This window comes from Corvus moneduloides, chromosome 9 (assembly GCF_009650955.1).
Source record: "Corvus moneduloides isolate bCorMon1 chromosome 9, bCorMon1.pri, whole genome shotgun sequence".
NCBI classification, from domain to species: Eukaryota; Metazoa; Chordata; class Aves; order Passeriformes; family Corvidae; genus Corvus; species Corvus moneduloides.
Genome location: NC_045484.1, coordinates 4824597 through 4842367, shown reverse-complemented (window position 1 = coordinate 4842367; position 17771 = coordinate 4824597). Strand labels below are relative to the sequence as shown.

The following is a 17771-nucleotide window of genomic DNA, read 5'->3' as shown; positions in this document are numbered from 1 at the left end:
AAGATATTTAAACCTTCCCACTCGGGGCATTTCAGTAAAATCCACCTGGCATCTCTGGAAGGGACGTACAGCCCAAGGCCTCCCTCCCCTGGCAGTTTTCTTTGTAACCCTGTGTAGTGGTTTGGTCCAAAATACTCATTACTGTTTATCTGCTGTGAGATAAGAATTAGGAGAAATGCAAAACAGGCACCAAACTTGAAAGAATATAAAGAAGTTTATTAACAGACCTAAAAGAGGGGAAAAAAATTATACCACCTTCAGAACTCTCCTCCTCCCCCCACCTTCCTCCCTTCTCCCACTGACAATGTGAAAAGACAACCCTTAAGATGTTCAGTCTGTTTACCACTTCCATAATAACCTTGTTCAGTCCATTTAGAAAGAGAAGTCTCTTCTTGCTCATGCTATGAAAACATTATCACAACAAGACAGCCGCCCACTTCCAAATATTGTTCAGTCCATTTAGGAAGAGGAGTCTCTCTGCCTGCGTGTGAGTCCTTTCCCCCCGACTTGCAGCTTTTCCCGCAACTGCTTTCGAGGGTCCACTCTTGAAGTTTTTTGGGGTACAATTTTAAGGTTGAGCCGTTCAGAAACAAAAACAGAGGCCCTTCTCCTTCCCTGGGAGCAAAGGGTCTTCATCATCTTCATCTTTAGGACTATCTCTGGGAGCATCTCTAGGAACTGAGGTTTTCTCCTTTCCCATCTGGAGCAAAAGTCCTCATCTGGTTCATCTCTACGGACTGAGGTTTTCTCCTTTCCCGTTTGGAGCAAAAGTCCTCATCTGGTTCATCTCTCCCTGTCCAAACTTCTCATGAAATTACAGCTGCGTCAGCATCTGCCTATCTCAGCGCAGGTGCTTTTGCTTACGAGTTGAACACTCCACCCCCCATATCTTCATGAAATTACAACAGGATACTCTGATATATCATAGCTTCACAACAGAATTTCAGCTTTAAGCATCTCCTCTCTCTCTTCCCTCAGGTTTTCAGCTCTTCACAGCAATAAAAGGGTTACTCTCACCTCGGCCTTGCAGCTTTGCAGCTGGAATGTTGAATTTTTCTTATCGCAGTGGAGAGGGGGGAGAGCCGAGCCGCTCCGGCTGCCCACGGCAAGGCAGTGGGGGGGGTTCCATGGCTGGAACAGGTCCATGGCTTCAGGACGGCCGTGGCCCGGCCCGGCCTGGCCCAAGCAGGGCCTGGCCGGGCCCGCTGGCCCCCACACGGGCCCCGCAGCCACCTGTCCCAGCGCCGGAAACGAGAGAGAGCTTGGAGGGGGAGTTTGCCTATTCTTAAATGTGGATCACAGAGGTGGTCACAACTTTAAGTGGCTTAGAGAATCGTCCATATTCAAACTGGCCAGCTGATAGGTTCTATCAGTTCCCAGAGGAAACTGTAAGCACCCCTTAGCAAGGACGTCCCTTCCGGGACTATGCTTGCTAACCTATGACACCCTGTTATTGGTTTTAGCACAAATCAAGCAACTTTCAATAGCTTGCTTTGCCAGAGTAAAAAAACCCACAGTAGCATACATTTTGAGGAAGGCTTCTGCCAGTCCTCAGGAGCCCCAATGACTCCCTTCATGGAGTTATTTTAATACTTGTAAGACCAGAGCTTTTGGAATGCACTGCTTACCACCCCTTGTAAACCAATTATCCCCTCTTTCCTCTGCCCCACTCTTTTTAATTACCTCAAGTTCCTCTGGTGGAAAAGACAGTTCCTCTGGCAGCGACGGGGCTACTGGGAGTGAGGGGAGGATCTTAGAGATTTCTGGCAACATTGCAGCTTTCTGAGCCTCTTCATCAGCAGGCTGGTTACCTATTGCCTCCTCTGAGCATGCTGCCTGGTGTCCCCTAATGTACATTATTGCTACGCCTTTTGATAAATTCATCACCTCCAATAGGTGAGAAATTAAGCTCTCACGAGCTAATGTTTTTTCCCTGCAGGTTAATAAACCTATTTTTTCTTATGATTTCCTATATGCATGTATCACCCCATATGCATATTTAGAATCAGTAAAAATATTCACTATCTTGTCCTGATATAATTCACAGGCTCTTACAGGCGCACACAGCTCCGCTGTCTGAGCTGACCACGTGGGGATAATCTCTTCCCTTCCTCTAACTCCCTTCCCTTAATGATAGTGTATCCTGTAACTCACTTTCTTTCTATCACTCTTGAAGGCCCATCAATAAACACATTTTCTCCCTCAGGCCATGGAGTGTCTTCTAAGTCTTCCGTAGTCTGGGTCTGGAGATCTATCACTTGAATGCAGTCATGGGTTTTTTCTTGGCTCCCCTCTTCAGGGCAGTTCAGACAGGAGACTGGGTTAAACCCTTCACTGCTTCCCAGTTATAAGTCCTCTTGTTCCATTAAACAAGATTCATACTGTAATAACTGAGCGCTGGTCATCCACTTTCGGTTAACAAAGCTTTAACTTGATGTGAAACTTTAACAATCAGATATCCTCCTATTGTCAGTTTTTGGGCCTCAGTTACCATTAAAGTTGTGGATGCACAATTCTGCAGATAATGAGGCCAGCCTCTGGTCACTGGGTCTAACAACCTAGAAAAAAAACCAACAGGCTGCCGTGTTCCCCCGTGCTCTTGTACCAAAATTCCTTTAGCATGGCCCTGTTTAACATCCGCATATAACTCAAATTCCTTTTCTGAGTCTGGAAGAGATAAGACTGGGGAATTAATCAATTTGTCTTTCAATTTTCTAAAGCTTTCTCTCCTTCGAGTGTCCATGCCACAACATTAGGACTGTTTTGGGTTTAAAAGTCATATAAAGGTCTGGCTAAAACAGAAAAATCCTCAATTCATGCTCTGCAGTACTCTACCAACCCTGAAAAACTGCCATAACTCTTTTTTTAGTCGAGGGTAATGGTACTTGTAAAATTCCTTGTATTCGTTCTGGATCAATACACTGTAGACCTGCAGTCAAAATGTGCCCCAAACATTTGTTTTTCTACCAATTGCACTTTCTTTTCAAACACTCTAAGATCCTTTTTAGCAAGAAAATTAAGCAGCTTCACAGTAGCTTCTTCAACCACCTTTTCCTGTTCCCCTGATAAAAGCAAATCATCCACCCACTGCAACAGCCTAACTCCCGAGGGTGGAGTAAACTCTCTTAATATTTTCTGCAAGGCTTGCCCAAACAAAACTGGTGACTCTCTATATCCCTGCAGTAGGACTGTCCATGTCAATTGTTGTTTTATCATTTTCCCTCCTTCCTCCTGTTCCCACTCAAAGGCAAAATACTGTTTACTGTCCTCTGTAATCAGACACCCCCAGAAAGCATCCTTCAAGTTCAGTACTGAATAATACTCATGTGAAGAAGGGATTTGATTCAGGATGGTGTAGGGATCTGGAACTGTGAGATGCCTTGGTCTGACAATTTCATTTATTATTCTTAAATCCTGCACCATTCTGTAGGTTTGTTGGGGTTTTTTAGGAGTTCTAGGTTTTTTTTCTGTTAAAGGAATTTTCCCCCATACTGTTACTAAGACAACAAATTGCTGGTTACTTAAGAAAACAAAGAGCTACCCACTGGAGGTGGGGTGTGCCTGGCTACTCTTTTGTTTCACCTGGGTGTGGGGTCAGTTCGGTCTTGGCATTCGGAGAGAGAGGAGCTGCTGGTTCTTTTCGGCCGCTTTTCCTTCTGCTGGAAACAACACCGGGATCCCAAAGCCACCTTCCCTGCCCCGCCAGGAGCCGGGCTGTGGCCGCCCTGCCCCGCCGCTGCTTTGAGCCTTCGCTGTGTTGTAGCCCTGCTCGCCCTGCCTGACCAGACCTCCGGGGGGTTCCCCGCTTGGATACATCGCGTCTGCCACCCGGGATTTGTGCTTGTCCCTGCCGCTCCAGCCTGCTGTTCCCGAGGGTCCGGCTGGACACCGGGATCGGCTGCCCAGGAGTTTGTGAAGCTTTTTTGTTCCATCCCTTCCCGGGATCCCAGGCCACCACTGCCGCGTGCTCCCCGAGCTCGCTCCGGAGCGCCCCCTGCAGCCGCGGGGGAACCATCGCACCTGCCCTGCTCACCGGGAGCCGCCAGCGCCCCTGCCGGCTGCGAGCGGAACTGCACCCGAGGGGAAAGGGCCTGACAGCCGAGAAGGCTGGCACTGGGTTTGTGATTGTTTGCTGTTACTGCCATAGTTATTGTTGCTTGTTTGACTGTTTATACACATACAGATATATAATAGTAAAGAACTGTTATTCCTATTTCCCACATCTTTGCCTAAAAGCCCCTTGATTTCAAAATTATAATAACTCGGAGGGAAAGGGGTTACATCTGCCGTTCCAAGGGAGGCTTCTGCCTCCCTTAGCAGACACCTGTCTTTCAAACCAAGACAAGGTTCCATCTGGTTTCTTAACTGGCAGGATATAGGAGTGTTATAGGGAAATATACCTGGCTCCAAAAGCCCTGCCTTTAGCAGGGGGACTCAATGACAGGATGTAACCCCTTCCTTCCCTACCTTGAAAGAGGGTACTGCTTTTAGACACCACTTGTCCTGGTTGCTTCAAAGGAATTTGGAGAGGCTCTATATCTAATTTTCCATATTTCCCTGCGACTGCCCACACTTCTGGGTGTATTTCAGCACAAGCCTTCTCAGACATTTTACACAAAGTTACCACAGCGTTAGCTTCTGTATCATTTTTCACAATATTAATTTGCATTCCTACTTTAGCCATCAAATCTCTTCCCAGTAAATTACAATCACAATGAGGAACAAACAGAAATTCCTGCATTTCAAACCTATTCCTCACATCTACTAATAGTTGAATTAAATGCATCTGCTTATCCTTTCCACTCACCCCTTGAATAATCAAAGATCTTTTTGACAATTCTCCCCCCTTAGGGATAAAATTCAAAGTGGATCGAGAGGCCCCTGTATCTACCAGGCTCCTCTCAGTCCGGACCCACCTTAAAAGTTATCGAGGCCTCCAGTGTGGTGGGTCCCTGGTATAATGGGAGCCCCTAACACCCCTAGCAATTAATCTCCATTAATCTCTGGGCTTCTTCCTCATGAGGATCCAGCTCTCTATGGACATTGCTGCTTCCAATGTCCCTCTGCCCTGCAGATAGCACACTGATTCCTTCCCAACCACTGTTTGGGTTGGCTCTCCTCTGATGAGGAGAGAATGCTTCTGCCAGTCACTTGTGGCCGACTCCATCCCTTCTGTCCTGGGGGACCCCTTGGGCCCTGCAGTTTATCCCTCTGGGGCTGTAAAAACTCTGCCATCACCTTTGCCTTTGCCTTTGCCTTCACCTTTTCCTCATCCCTTCTTACATACACTTGCTGTATCTTTCTAACCAGTTAATCTAGGGGTTTATTCTGCCCTTCCTGTAGTCCCCCCTGCTACTGCCTGTGGGTGCTTATTCTCCACAGCTCAAAATCATTCATTTCTCCAGTGAACCAAACAAAATCTTTAAAAGAAAATCCTTCCACGTACAATTTGCATTTCCCAGATACTGCTTCCTCCTCCTCCTCCTTGTGCTCACCCTCCTCACCATACACTGTATACTAAAGCCAGTCCCTGTCCTGCCACCCCCCCGGCACAACCAACGGGCATGGCCGGCAGCACCACTGGTGGCTGGGGTGTCCCACAGCCTCATGGAGGCCAGGGGCCACTGCTGGCCCTGCCTGGGGGGGGGCAGCAGGGTCAGGAACCACCCAGCACTGAGCCCTGGCTGCCCCACAGCCCTGGCCCAACCCCGCACCTCCCCACAGGCCCCCAGCCTGTGCTCCCAGTCTCATACCTCTGCACCGAGTCCTGCCACTCCTTGCCTCAACCATATTTCTCCACACTAGCCTTCAACCAATCCCTTCCCAACATACCAACACCATCCGTCCATCCCCTGTTGTCAAGACCCTTCCTCAACTCCCCTTATTGCCCCCCTGGGCATGGATTGTCGAGACCCTTTCTCAACTTTCCCTTATTGCCCCCTTTGGGCATCCATGTCCTTAATTACCTGTGGAAGAATGTGTAAACCAACTCAACATTCTTCCAAGGGATTCTTTGGAGATATTTTGGGATCATCACCTCTTTTGCCAGGGCCCCTTCCGAGCTTTACCTTTGCTACCCTCCATGGGTGCCATCTCAGGTTTACCTGTGCTACCCTCCATGGGTGCTCTCTCAGGTTTACCTGTGCTAACCTCCATGAGTGCCCTCTCAGGTTTACTCTCTGAAGATCCCATTGTACTCACTGGTGAGATTTTCAGTGGTCCTTCCCTGTGGACTCTTCATGGACCCCCCTGCTCCACCACTCATCTGTCTCCCAGACAGTCTCAGGAACCCAATCAATCACCCCATGCCAGCTGCCACCAAGGGGAGCTGATCACTGAAACTGGGTGAGGGGCACCTTCAGCTCCGCTCACTGCCTTCTGCCCTGAATGGTGGAAGGATCCCGGACAAAAGCACCCATATTTGTTAGGAAAACTAATCCACAAACACCAGAGGTTTATGTGCAAAGAGGAGACAGAGGAGCACTATAACTTTATTTGAATAAAGGAGAGGCCATGGGGCATTTCCCATGGGGTCTCTCAAGTTGTTGGAAGAGGCAGCCTCCTTTTTATCCTAATTTCCCGGCCACATTTCCCTCTCTCTGTGTTGATTTGGCATGGCCTGATTTTTTGGTAGCGGGGGAGGGCCACAGAGGTGGCTTCTGTGAGAAGCTGCTGGAAGCTTCCACCATGTCCGACAGAGACAATCTCTGATGGCTCTGAAGATGGACTTGCTGCTGGTCCAGTTAGAGAGGTTGATAATGCCTCTGAGATGACATATTCAAGAAGAAAATCAAAAGAGTGCACATGCAGTTTTTTCCAGGGGTGGCAAGATGCTGCTGTTGGGCCCATCCCAGGCAGTGTGGTGTGATGCACCACCGTGGCCACCTCCATCTCAGCATGGCCCACAGAGAGCCTTGCCTGTCTGGCCGTCCCTAGCCAGCTGTGCTGCGGGCAGAAAGGCAGGGGCGGCATTGGCGTCTTCTCCTTCCCAGCGCCCCACATGAAGAGAGGCGTTAAACAGCACCAGCACTGCAGCGGCCGCCACTGTCTGTGCGGTGGCAGTGGGGCCACGTGGCCAGCAGCAGAAACACGGCAAGCGGTTCCCCGACGCAGAACCTAGATGAGATCAACCTCTTGGCACTGCGAGATGCTGCAAGAATCTTTGAATTAGTGAAACTTGTTGACAGTGATACCTACAAGCAGAAATTTTTCTTCTAGTCAGAGAAAGAGAAGGAAGTGAGGACATGTGAAGGAGAACAACATGGTGGCACCAAGGTCAGTGAAAAGAGGGGAAAGAGGTGCTCCAAACATCAGAATCTAAATTCCTCTGCAAGCCATGGTGAGGATGATGGTGAAACAAACTGTCCCCCTGTAATCCAGGAAGTCCACGGGGGATGCAGAGATCCACTTGCAGCCCGTGGGAGAAGTGCTCACGCTGGAGCAGATGGATACCAGAGGGTGATCCAGTGGGAGACCCGAAGAGAGAGAGAAAGCCCCTGCTTCCAAACTAGAGCAGTCTTTCCTTAAAAGACTGCACACTGTGGATGAGTGACCCACACCACAGCAGTTTTGGGAAGACTGCTCATGGGAGAGACCCTATGGCATAGCAGAGGAAAGAGTCCTCTCCCTGAGCGAACAGAAGATCCCAAGTAACGAACTGACCAAACCTCCGTGCCCTGTCTCCCTGCACTGTCGGTGGGAAGGAGGGAGGGGCTGGGGGGGAAAAGGTGTTTTAAAGCTTATTTTACTTCTCATTGTCCTCCTCTGACTCTGTTAATAATAAATTTACTTTATACCTTTAAATTGGAATCTGTTTTGCCCTTAGAGTGTTTTCTCCCAATCCTCATCTCAACTCATGAGCCTTTTGTTAATTTTTTTCCCCTCTCCTCTACCAAGCTGAGAGAAAGAGAAAGTGAGCAAACAGCTTTTGTAGGTGCCTGGTCTTTGGCCAGCATCAAACCATGACACTCTCTTTCCCCACTGGCTGAAGTACTTGAGAGGTACAGACTTCCCAAATCGCCTAATACAGACCCCCTCCTAATGTGTACCCCTCCCCCCGCCCCCCTTTTCTTCTTCTTTGTGTCTCTGTTCTTTTTCTACAAGTCCAGGGATTTTGCAAGGCCTTGAGTGAGTAACCGACTGTGTCAATTAGTGGAATTCCTATGGAATTTATGGTTCCTCCCATTTCTTCTTTCACCTTTCAGTATCTGGCTTTATCTACCAGCAGGCCCACAGTTTGTTTGTAAAGACACCTCCTTCTCATTCCTTTCATATATATGCATATATTACACCCACCACCCCCCCACCTCTCCCCCCTTATTATGAAGAAAACAGCTGGTGGGGAAATTTATTCCTGTATCAGCCCTACCTGCAGGACCACCTTCTTGACAGAGGAGGAATTTATGATATGTCACGTGTTCCACCAAAGTTGTCTCAGCTTGGGAAGCTGCAGTCCAGCTGTAACTGTGGTTGTAGCTTGGGGATTGCTGGCATTTTTCTTCTGGAAATTGGCTTAAGGGTGACAAATTAATTGCAGGAGGTAAATAGACTGTCAGGGAGTCACAGAATGGTTTGGGTAGGAAGGGACCTTTAAAGGTCATGTAGTTCCAACTGCCTGCCATGGGCAGGGAGCACTTGGGGTTTGGGGCTTACTGCTCTGGCTTTTAAGGTAGAGGATTAAAACAAAAATATGTTCCTAATCAGTTATTTGAAACCCAGAGTTATTCCATGGGTTAGATTTGGCAGGAGGGGACTTTATTGGTGTTTTTTGCTATCTGTGATCTCAGTTTCACACCAAAAAGTGGATGGATCTGTGCTATACTCAGAGCAGGTGTGTGCCATGGGGAAACACTTCAGAATGAGGACTTCCACTGAATTACTCCTGTTATAAACATATATTATAGTATTGGCTTCTCGCAAAGTATTAAAGTAGATATTATATAATGTTAGAAATGCTTTTTGCTGTGTGGATGTAGTTTTCTCTCGTTTTAGCAAGAATGTTAGCAAGTGTGAGCAAGTAAGATAACCTCCAAGCGAGCAGAGGATGAGGCCCGAGAAGCTGCTAATCAACACTTTGTCCAGAGAACAAAAGGGCCCAAAGGCTACTCTGCCGGGAGAACGGGCGGCCAGGAGGGTCCGAGAGCCCTTATCACCGCTCTGCCCGGGGGGCAAAGAGGCCCAAAGCTGCAATCAGCCCTGACTGTCTGGAGAATTAAGAGATCCACCCTACCATCGACTCTTACCTAGCGGGCCCAACCCCAAGAATCAAAAGAAATAAAACCACAAGGCCGAAGACTACGCATGCTCTAAAAAGGCGGACCCAAGGAGTGGCCATGCAGAACAGTTCCTGGAAAAGTTTTAATATGAATAGAGAACAGACAGTAAAAATGGTATAAAAAGGACTCACCTCAAGCATCAAGTGTGCTCTTGGCAGAGCGCCAAGGCACCCGGCCGTTATCCCTTTGCTTTATTTTATGTGTCTCTTATTGTCTTTATATTAAACTCTTTAAATTCTAACAGGAGAGTGAACCTCGTTTTTCACACTCCTTTGGCATTTTTAAATGCCTTACAACATTTCTGGGTCTGGGGTATAGCTGTTCCCTCTGAGAGGGCAGAAATACACCTGGGAAAAGCCCTCCTTGGCTTGGAGACATCAGAGGAAACAGACTGCCTTTCATGGCTGGGAAAGGCTGCTGGGAGGCCAGTCTGAGAGGGGAAAAGGCCTTTAAATTCTGCTGTCCAGCTGGGTTCCCCTGCATTCCCTGGGGAAAAGCTGTCCTAAAATATGTTTTAGTTGCTGTCAGGTTAATTTGATGTGGGTTTTGTGCACCTGCTGGCAGAGCTGGGTGACAAGGGGTTGCCCCCGTGATGCCACATACAAAGTGGTAGAGCAGGTATGGCCATGCCCCTCCTGGAAGCCTCTGCAGGGTCACCCGGGGCCAGAGGCTGCAGAGGTCCCGCAGAGCCCCGGGAAGACTGTCCCTGCAGGGATAGGGCTGAGAGAAGTAGATGCAGAGCAAAATGTGGGGGTGCCTCAGCAGGAAGCTGAACATTTTCTTCACGCAGCAGTGCTGAGCCTCGTTGCAGGGTGAGAAATTGGAGTAGAGGGTGATGCAGCTGATGCTTGCACAGGCAGCTGTGACTGCATCCAGGTAAGCGCCAGCCTCGAACAACACAGCCTCAGGGTGCTTGCCTTGGGCACTGCAGTTTGTGGCGTGGCCTTTTTGGAGGACTCTGCCCGAGAAGCTCCTCAGCTCATAGAAGAGAAGGTGCCTGTTTTGGGGAGTCACTGGGGGTCTGTGCGGGAAGCCAAAGACCCTGTGGAATTCTTTGTATAGGACTCTGGCTTCTTCCCCTGTCCGTATGTGGTAGGGACACTTGGCACACACATGGGTCTGCCTCGGCCAGCAGCAGGTCTTTACCACAGTGCCCTGGTGTGTCAGAAATTCTTGGAAAACTGTTTTCTCTCCTGTATTCATGTTGTATCGAAAAACCTCCCAGTTTATGTGCTATAGAGCTCACAGTCCTAAATGAAAAAGTAATATTTTAATTCAAACCTTCAATTTGTTTTGCAGTTAAACTACATAAATAATAGTGTACAGTCTCTTCATAAAGCTACTGGAACTTGTAGCAGCATATGGTAACTTGATGACACAGAGGAAAAAAAGTCTTGGAGCCTGGGGGTATTATTCACAAATCAGCGGTTTTGCTTAAAAAAGAGTAAAAATTTCTCTTTTACCCTAGAGAGGAGAAACTGCACAATAGAAACTGCCACCCTTTTCAAGATTGTTACAGGTGATTCCATGATTCAATCTGGCAAAACAAACATGCAAACACCAACAAATAAAGAAATTAAAATGGTGTAATTACCATGTCAGCAGGTCCAGCTCAGGGTAATAGCAAATATTTATCTGATTTCCTTCAGTGGGTTTTTAAGTTTCCACTTTAGGGCTCTTGCAATCTTTCTTCTGTGATGCAGAAGAAGGTTCCTCCCTGGTCTGGGCAGTTCAGTGCAGAAGGATCTTTCCCAGTGCAGGGGCTTGGCCCCGGTTGAGATGGTGACAGCAGGTGTTTCCAGGTGCCAGGTGCTGGGAGACAGGAACACAAACAGAATTTACCTTTGCAAACTGTGGGAGTTGAGCTACTGTTCTGTGCCTGTCAATAATTTTTTTTTTCATTTCTCAAGTGATACTATTGCCCTTTTTTAGTAGTGAAGTTTTGCTACAAGATTGTTATAGATGAAATCTGGGTGTTCTAAGCAATGTCCAACTGAGTTTCTTTTCAAATGATTTGTGTGTTTATCTGCCTGATGTGCCAGCTGAACAGAAAACTCATATTGTACTTCTGCACCAAGGCTTTCCCTTTCTTAGGAAGTTTGTGCCCCCCTCCCTGAGGCTATAATTCCAGGGAGCAGTGGGCCATTCTATGAGTAAGCTCAATCATGCTTTGTGCCAGGGTGCCAGAGGAGGGCAAACACAAATTTTGCGGGGTTGAACAGCTTTTGGCTCAAGCAGGAAGTTGTCTTCACTGCTGCTCTCATTGCCCCTCATCATTCCTGGATCCTGTTTAATTCTGTTGCTGCTCCACTGTAAAACTTTGCCATCTGCATATTTTATTACAGCTCACTTCTGCATTCCCTCTGTTAGTATTTAATTTTTCCCTTAAATTCCTCATTTCATTAATTTGCTTTGCTTTCCACTCCTGACTCTACACTAACTTCTGTATATTTTCCTCATATATTTTCACATATTTATGTGCTGTAGTTCCTTCGTGATCCAGGCCATTGTGCTGTTCTCATTCAGATATCTCCTAAAGATTGGCTTCCTGACATCAGGAATGTTCCATTTGTCATTTCTGGTGTTTCTGTACATTTTGAGTGGTCAGTTGTGCTCTATTCTGTGCAGTGCAACATCACCCTGGCAGTGCTGTGCCTCAGGAAGTGGAAGATGCCTCTGCTCCCCGGCATAAAGGAGGGGAGGTCTGAAGAAACGAGTGTTTTTCTTTGGAGAGGGATGTCAGGAGAGGGTGTCACTCCCTCGCCACTTCTCCTGTAGGCTGTCAGTGCTAAAGACTATTGAAAAAGCTGCTAATCTTTTTTTTTTTAAAGTTCCGATTCCTCCCGTCCCTGCTGATGCTCCTGCAGAGTTGTGATGGCCACATGATGGCAATGTCGTACCTCAGGGATGTGTGTCGTTTTCTGCTGGATGGAGACGATTGCTTCTCGAGCTCCGTTTAAGTGTCTCTAGAGGTTTTCCACCAGAGGCACTGGAAATTTTACATCTCCCCCTGAAACTTGGCACTTTTCCTTTGGTTGGTGCTTCTCCCTGATCAAAACCCATCAAATTTTCAATCTCCTCAGTCAACAGCATTACATCCTTAGAGGATGGGAGTCAAATCCCAAACTACCCTATTGGATGGATTAATTGGAAGAGTGTTCCCACTACCCAAGCGCATTTCTGGACGTGCAACATTGGCCTTTGGCTCCTTTGCCAGTGCTGTCCCTCTCCATGAGCCACCATTCTGATACAGGAGATAGTGTCTGATAGATCCCTAGGAACCCAAAATGATGTTAACATATCCGTGTATATCTCTGTCTCTATCTCTATCTCTCTCAAATGATATTTAAAATTATAATTCTATCTTTGCCCCTCCCAACTATATTTGGAGGGGACAGGGATATAATTATAACTTTAAGAAATATTTCACTTCTTGCTAAAATGCCTCTCTGGGGCAGCAGGCAGGAGGTACTGATTAGTGCCCCACAACAAGATACAAATGTTCACAGGAGGAAGTGGAGAGGAATGCTTTATCCAGTGAAAACCACAGGGAAAACAGTCCCTAATGACTCCATCTGGAAGTGAGCCAGGGTCCAAGCCATATGTTCTGCACCTATGGAAAAACACCCTAATGATCAGGGCTGGGATTTTCTGTATCCAAATATTAGACAAATCCTGATATCTCTTTAGGCTAAAAAGCATGCAGAAATTCTGATCCATCCCAGCGTGGCCAGTTTGGACCTGATCTTACTGATTTAAATATGTGATTTTGGGATTTCTGAAGATGTCTTTTGGAAGCAAAGTTGTGTGCATTGATTAGACAGAAACTGATGCATCATTACATGGAATCAGGATGTTTAATTCCCCAAACTAAACCATGGTCTGCTTCCATAGGCTGGTATAAATGTTGCTGTGTGTATGGGGAAAGGGCTCTGGAGCTTCCCCTGAAACGCTACACTCAGGACAAGGATGGTTCCTCTCTTTTGTGCCTCTGAAATGCAAGTGTTGAAATTCTGTTGCATTTCTTAGTACAGCCTGGTGCAAAATAATCTCTGCTGAAAGCATTTTACACATCTTCATTCAGTAGGGAGTTTATCTGAATTCAAAGTCCAGAGCAGTCACATGGTACCATAATCAGCTGGAGACTCGACGTTCCTGTGCAGCCCTAAGGTTTTAAAAATAAGAAACAAAGCATATGAGGGAAGAAGCAAGATCCGTCCACAGTTGCTCATAACCACATCCAGACAATTTGAACCCATGCTGTGGTGGCATAACCTGCCTCCACACTGCCCAGTCTCCAGCTCATTGAACATGAGACTGTGGGATATCTCGTGCCACAGGAGCGCTGCTCCTGGCTCCAGAGTGGAGCCCTGGTGCTCTGCACTCTGCCAAGGGGCCATAAAGATTAGCCAGGATTTAGGTCCTGAGCTGGGAATATTTCCTGCATGGGTTCATCTGAAAGTCTGACCTTCACAAAACTATTCCACCAAATCTGCCTCATCTGGCTTGTTTAGTCTCAAAGTGATTGGAATTATCACCTCACTTCCAGAGATTTTTCCAGGGCTTCATTATCTTGGTTCTTTCCCTTTCTCTATGCCTAAAAATAATTATTTTCCCCTTTTCTGTCTATTAAGAGTAGAATTGAAACCTACAGAGCAGCAAGCAGTCTGTAAGGGGAATGACAAATAAGGACATTTACATGCCACAGACAGGGTAACCAGGTTAAATTTTAGGACAGCAAAGATCATAAGGAAAAATTACAGGAAATAACCCAGGATTTTTATTATTTTAAAAAAATACTGAGTGTGGCCACACCAGAGATTATAGGTGGAGAAATTCTTCTATATTAATTATAAACTGTTATCGGGATGCTTTGTTTGTCAAACAATTGGACAGATTTCCTCTTGCCCTATGAAAGAGCCAGGGAACTTGCCAAGGGCCTGTGTTTACAGATAGAAAATATAGAGGAACAAAATTAAAGTTTAGCGATGGATGGAGAAGAGACCTTTCATGTATTGCACATAACATATATTATGTATTTCACACACACACATATATATATTTATAACACACACACATATATATATATGTTATATATATATAATCTGCTTCATCTTCTTTCCTTTTAAAATGAAGATGATTCTTGGGACTCAAAAAGCATATTTCATTCTTAGAAAATACCAGTTCAGAACATAATTTAAGATTTGAGGTCAAACGATTAAATGATCTGTGCACACAGATTTGCTTCCATGTTGATCAGTGGAGCTCAGATGGTTTCCAGAAGCACAGGACCAGGGAAAGTGGTGGCTATGAGACAGACAGTAATGGTCATCTTAATTTTGGTAGGATATATGAGCCTTGTACATGTAGAATATTGCACCAATGTTCAGTCCAAATCTGATCTCATTTCCACCTGTCTCCTTTCGGGCCCTTCCCTAGGAATGAGGGGAGCTGTGCTGGCAGAAAACCCACTGGAGTTGTGACTCTGTTCACAGAGTAAACCATGCAAATCCTGATTACCAGGGCAGTGATTACACCTACCATCTCCTCCTTCCAAAGCAGCTGCCTGGCAATTCCTATCAAACTGAAAAACACTGGCTGTATGTCAGGGAAAAAGAGAAGACAGAGTTGGGTGTTCTTTGGGAACACCCAGAGTTGCTGGGGATGCTTTAACCATAGGCTGTGAGCCTGGGCATCCCAAACAACTCATACTTCTCTATCTGGATACCCCATATTCTTTCACTATGCAGGGATGAGTGTTGGCTAAATAACACAATTTAAGACCTGCTATTTTCTAATAGAATAAGACTTTTTATAGTGTAGGAAAACCTGCTTTCAATTGCCATTGTTGGGCATTACTTTAGTCAACGAAAAAAGTATGCTTGGGAACCTGCCTGGAAGCCATGTGATTTCAGAGTATTGCTATTTCCCTTTTTAAGAGGAAGGAAAGCCAACTTTTTTTTTATGTCACGGTTGAATGCAGTGATGTATCCAGTATGGAGGAGGGGAATTCACTCCAACTCCTGTGATATGTGTAGGGCAACTCTATGTGCCCATTTTCAGGCATTTGGAGACTCCCAGACCTGCCTGAGTTATGCAGCACCCATGGTGGGCAAGTCCTGCCCAGGAGCTGAGGGTCTCGTAGCCTCTCTGGCTGTTCTATGGGTGATGCAGGTATGATCCTTATTTACATCAATATGGAATTTGGGTTTAAGCTGCTTCTGGCAGCTTTGTCTCTAAATGGAGTCAGACGGCACAGGTGAAGGCAAGATGTATTTCTTTTCCTATATATATGTTGTACTTGCTGTGTGTTTGATTTAATGAAAGTGTTTCTTCAGACAGTTTAGTAAATTTGAATATTTTGGGGTTTTCATTTTGCCTTGCTGCTTACGTACCAAATAACAGGCCAATGCTTTGCAGGTATTTCTTTGCTGCACACATTCCCCTTTCCAAGTGACTCTCAGTGATTATATCCCCTTCCTGCATCCCTTTCATCCCTGGAATTGTCCAAGGCCAGGTTGGATGGGGCTTGGAGCAACCTGGGATAGTGGAAGGTGTCCCTGCAGGGGTGGAATGAGATGATCTTTAATGTCCCTTCCAACCCATTTCATGATTCCATGAAAGAACCCCTGTTTGCTGGGCAACAATGTTCTATACTTCACTTGCCCCATTCTACATGACCTTTTGTATATTAACAATGATATTGAATCACAGAGTGAAAACACTGCTCGAAAGTATAATTTTTTTAAAGTTACGCTTGGACTGTGTAGATAATAATTATCCTATTATTAATTAGGAAATGACACATCTTTGTGAGGTTCTTCTTAATAGAAAACAACAGCCCTGGAAAAAAAATACACACACACAAATATGTATATATATTACACCCACCACCCCCCCACCTCTCTCCCCTTATTATGAAGAAAACAGCTGGTGGGGAAATTTATTCCTGTATCAGCCCTACCTGCAGGACCACCTTCTTGACAGAGGAGGAATTTATGATATGTCACGTGTTCCACCAAAGTTGTCTCAGCTTGGGAAGCTGCAGTCCAGCTGTAACTGTGGTTGTAGCTTGGGGATTGCTGGCATTTTTCTTCTGGAAATTGGCTTAAGGGTGACAAATTAATTGCAGGAGGTAAATAGACTGTCAGGGAGTCACAGAATGGTTTGGGTTGGAAGGGACCTTTAAAAGTCATGTAGTTCCAACTGCCTGCCATGGGCTTACTGCTCTGGGTTTATGGCTGAAATATGGAGGATTAAAACAAAAGTATGTTCATAATCCATTATTGGAGAGCCATAATGGCCTTTTTGAGCTGTCATTGTGTAGGCCCTCTCTCAGCTGTAATGGCACCTTTGTTTGCGGTGGAAACATGATAAACTGGAAAAAATCCCTTTTGGTCTTCATTAAACATTTTTGAAGATACCCTTCTCCCCTCTCTGCACTGTTGCTGGCCTGAATACCTACATCAAAGGAGACTGTAAAGCAATTCCTCAAATACTTGAGTGGGAAAAGGCAAAACAGTGACCTAGATAAGATACATCTCCAGCAGCACAATAAGCACAATAATGTCCTGAGAAGGGGTTCCATACTCCAGGGTGTATTCTGTTCTTGTATGAGCAGAGACCAACAAAGATTAGGGAGGACAAGTTAGCACAGGCAGAGGATTTGCTGCCATAGGATTGTACAGGGAGAGGGCTGATGCTGGAACTAGTCATAACATGGACGTGATACACATATTTTCTTAAGATTTTTGATTAAACATGTAGGAACAAGTTCATTAATGTCCTGTATGTTATGTGCAGGGCATTCCTTTAATGTATTTTTATGTTAATCAACATAAAGTTGAATATTCCTTTGGAATATTTCTTTTCCATTCTTCTTGTCTAAATACTGTTGGAGGAACTGCTTTCCTCGTCCCTCAACTGCAGACTGAACCAGAGGAATTTGTCATTTGTCCCCTGAGTAGGCTGAGAGCTGGCAACAAGGTTACAAGGAAGGAAATCCATGGCAATTAAAGAAAAGGAGGTGGGAGAGGAGGAAGGAGACCCATCCTGTTATGGGGATACAATCGGTGTGAGTGTTGTGGTGATGCAGCTTCAGGAAAAGGCCAGACCTTCAAATTGGAGTTAAATTGCCTTGGAGGGGCAACGCTGTTCCTTCATCTTGTCCTTCCCCCCCCTCACTAAACGTTCAGTAGCCAGGCTATTGTAAAGACTTAGTGTTATCTAGATGTGATTGGTGATGAGAGGCAAGTAAAAAGGTCACCTTTCCTTAGAAGGAAGAAATGAGTAAATCCGAAAAAGAGGGGAAAATGCAAGGCTGGAGTGTTATCCAGCATCACTGTCTTAAAAACCCAAATGTATATCCCTGTCTGAACCCAATTATCAGCCTTGCCTGACTTCCCTGGAGATTTAAGTCTTGGGTCTCTTCCAGAACTCAGGTATGATCTCAGATGCTTTGGATTTTGGCATTTAATTATAAGGAAATTAACAAGT

General features: G+C 45.9%; 1 protein-coding gene across 1 annotated transcript; it reads right to left on the bottom strand.

The window, feature by feature from the left end:
* Window positions 1-7317: 7317 nt before the first annotated feature.
* APOBEC4 (apolipoprotein B mRNA editing enzyme catalytic polypeptide like 4) lies at window positions 7318-10485 on the bottom strand. Its single transcript, XM_032118233.1, has 2 exons — window positions 9544-10485; window positions 7318-7435 (listed from the first exon to the last, which is right to left on the bottom strand). The coding sequence occupies exons 1-2, from the start codon at window positions 10476-10478 to the stop codon at window positions 7318-7320; spliced, it is 1053 nt and encodes a 350-aa protein (XP_031974124.1). The 5' UTR covers window positions 10479-10485.
* Between the last annotated feature and the right edge of the window lie 7286 nt (window positions 10486-17771).

Excerpts from the sequence above, each read along its gene's own strand:
- APOBEC4 (XM_032118233.1), bottom strand. The coding sequence starts at position 10,478 with ATGAATACAGGAGAGAAAACAGTTTTCCAAGAATTTCTGACACACCAG. Across the intron at positions 7,436-9,543 it reads CATTTAAAAATGCCAAAGGA|CGTGAGCACTTCTCCCACGG; the intron begins GTGTGAAAAACG and ends CATCTGCTCCAG.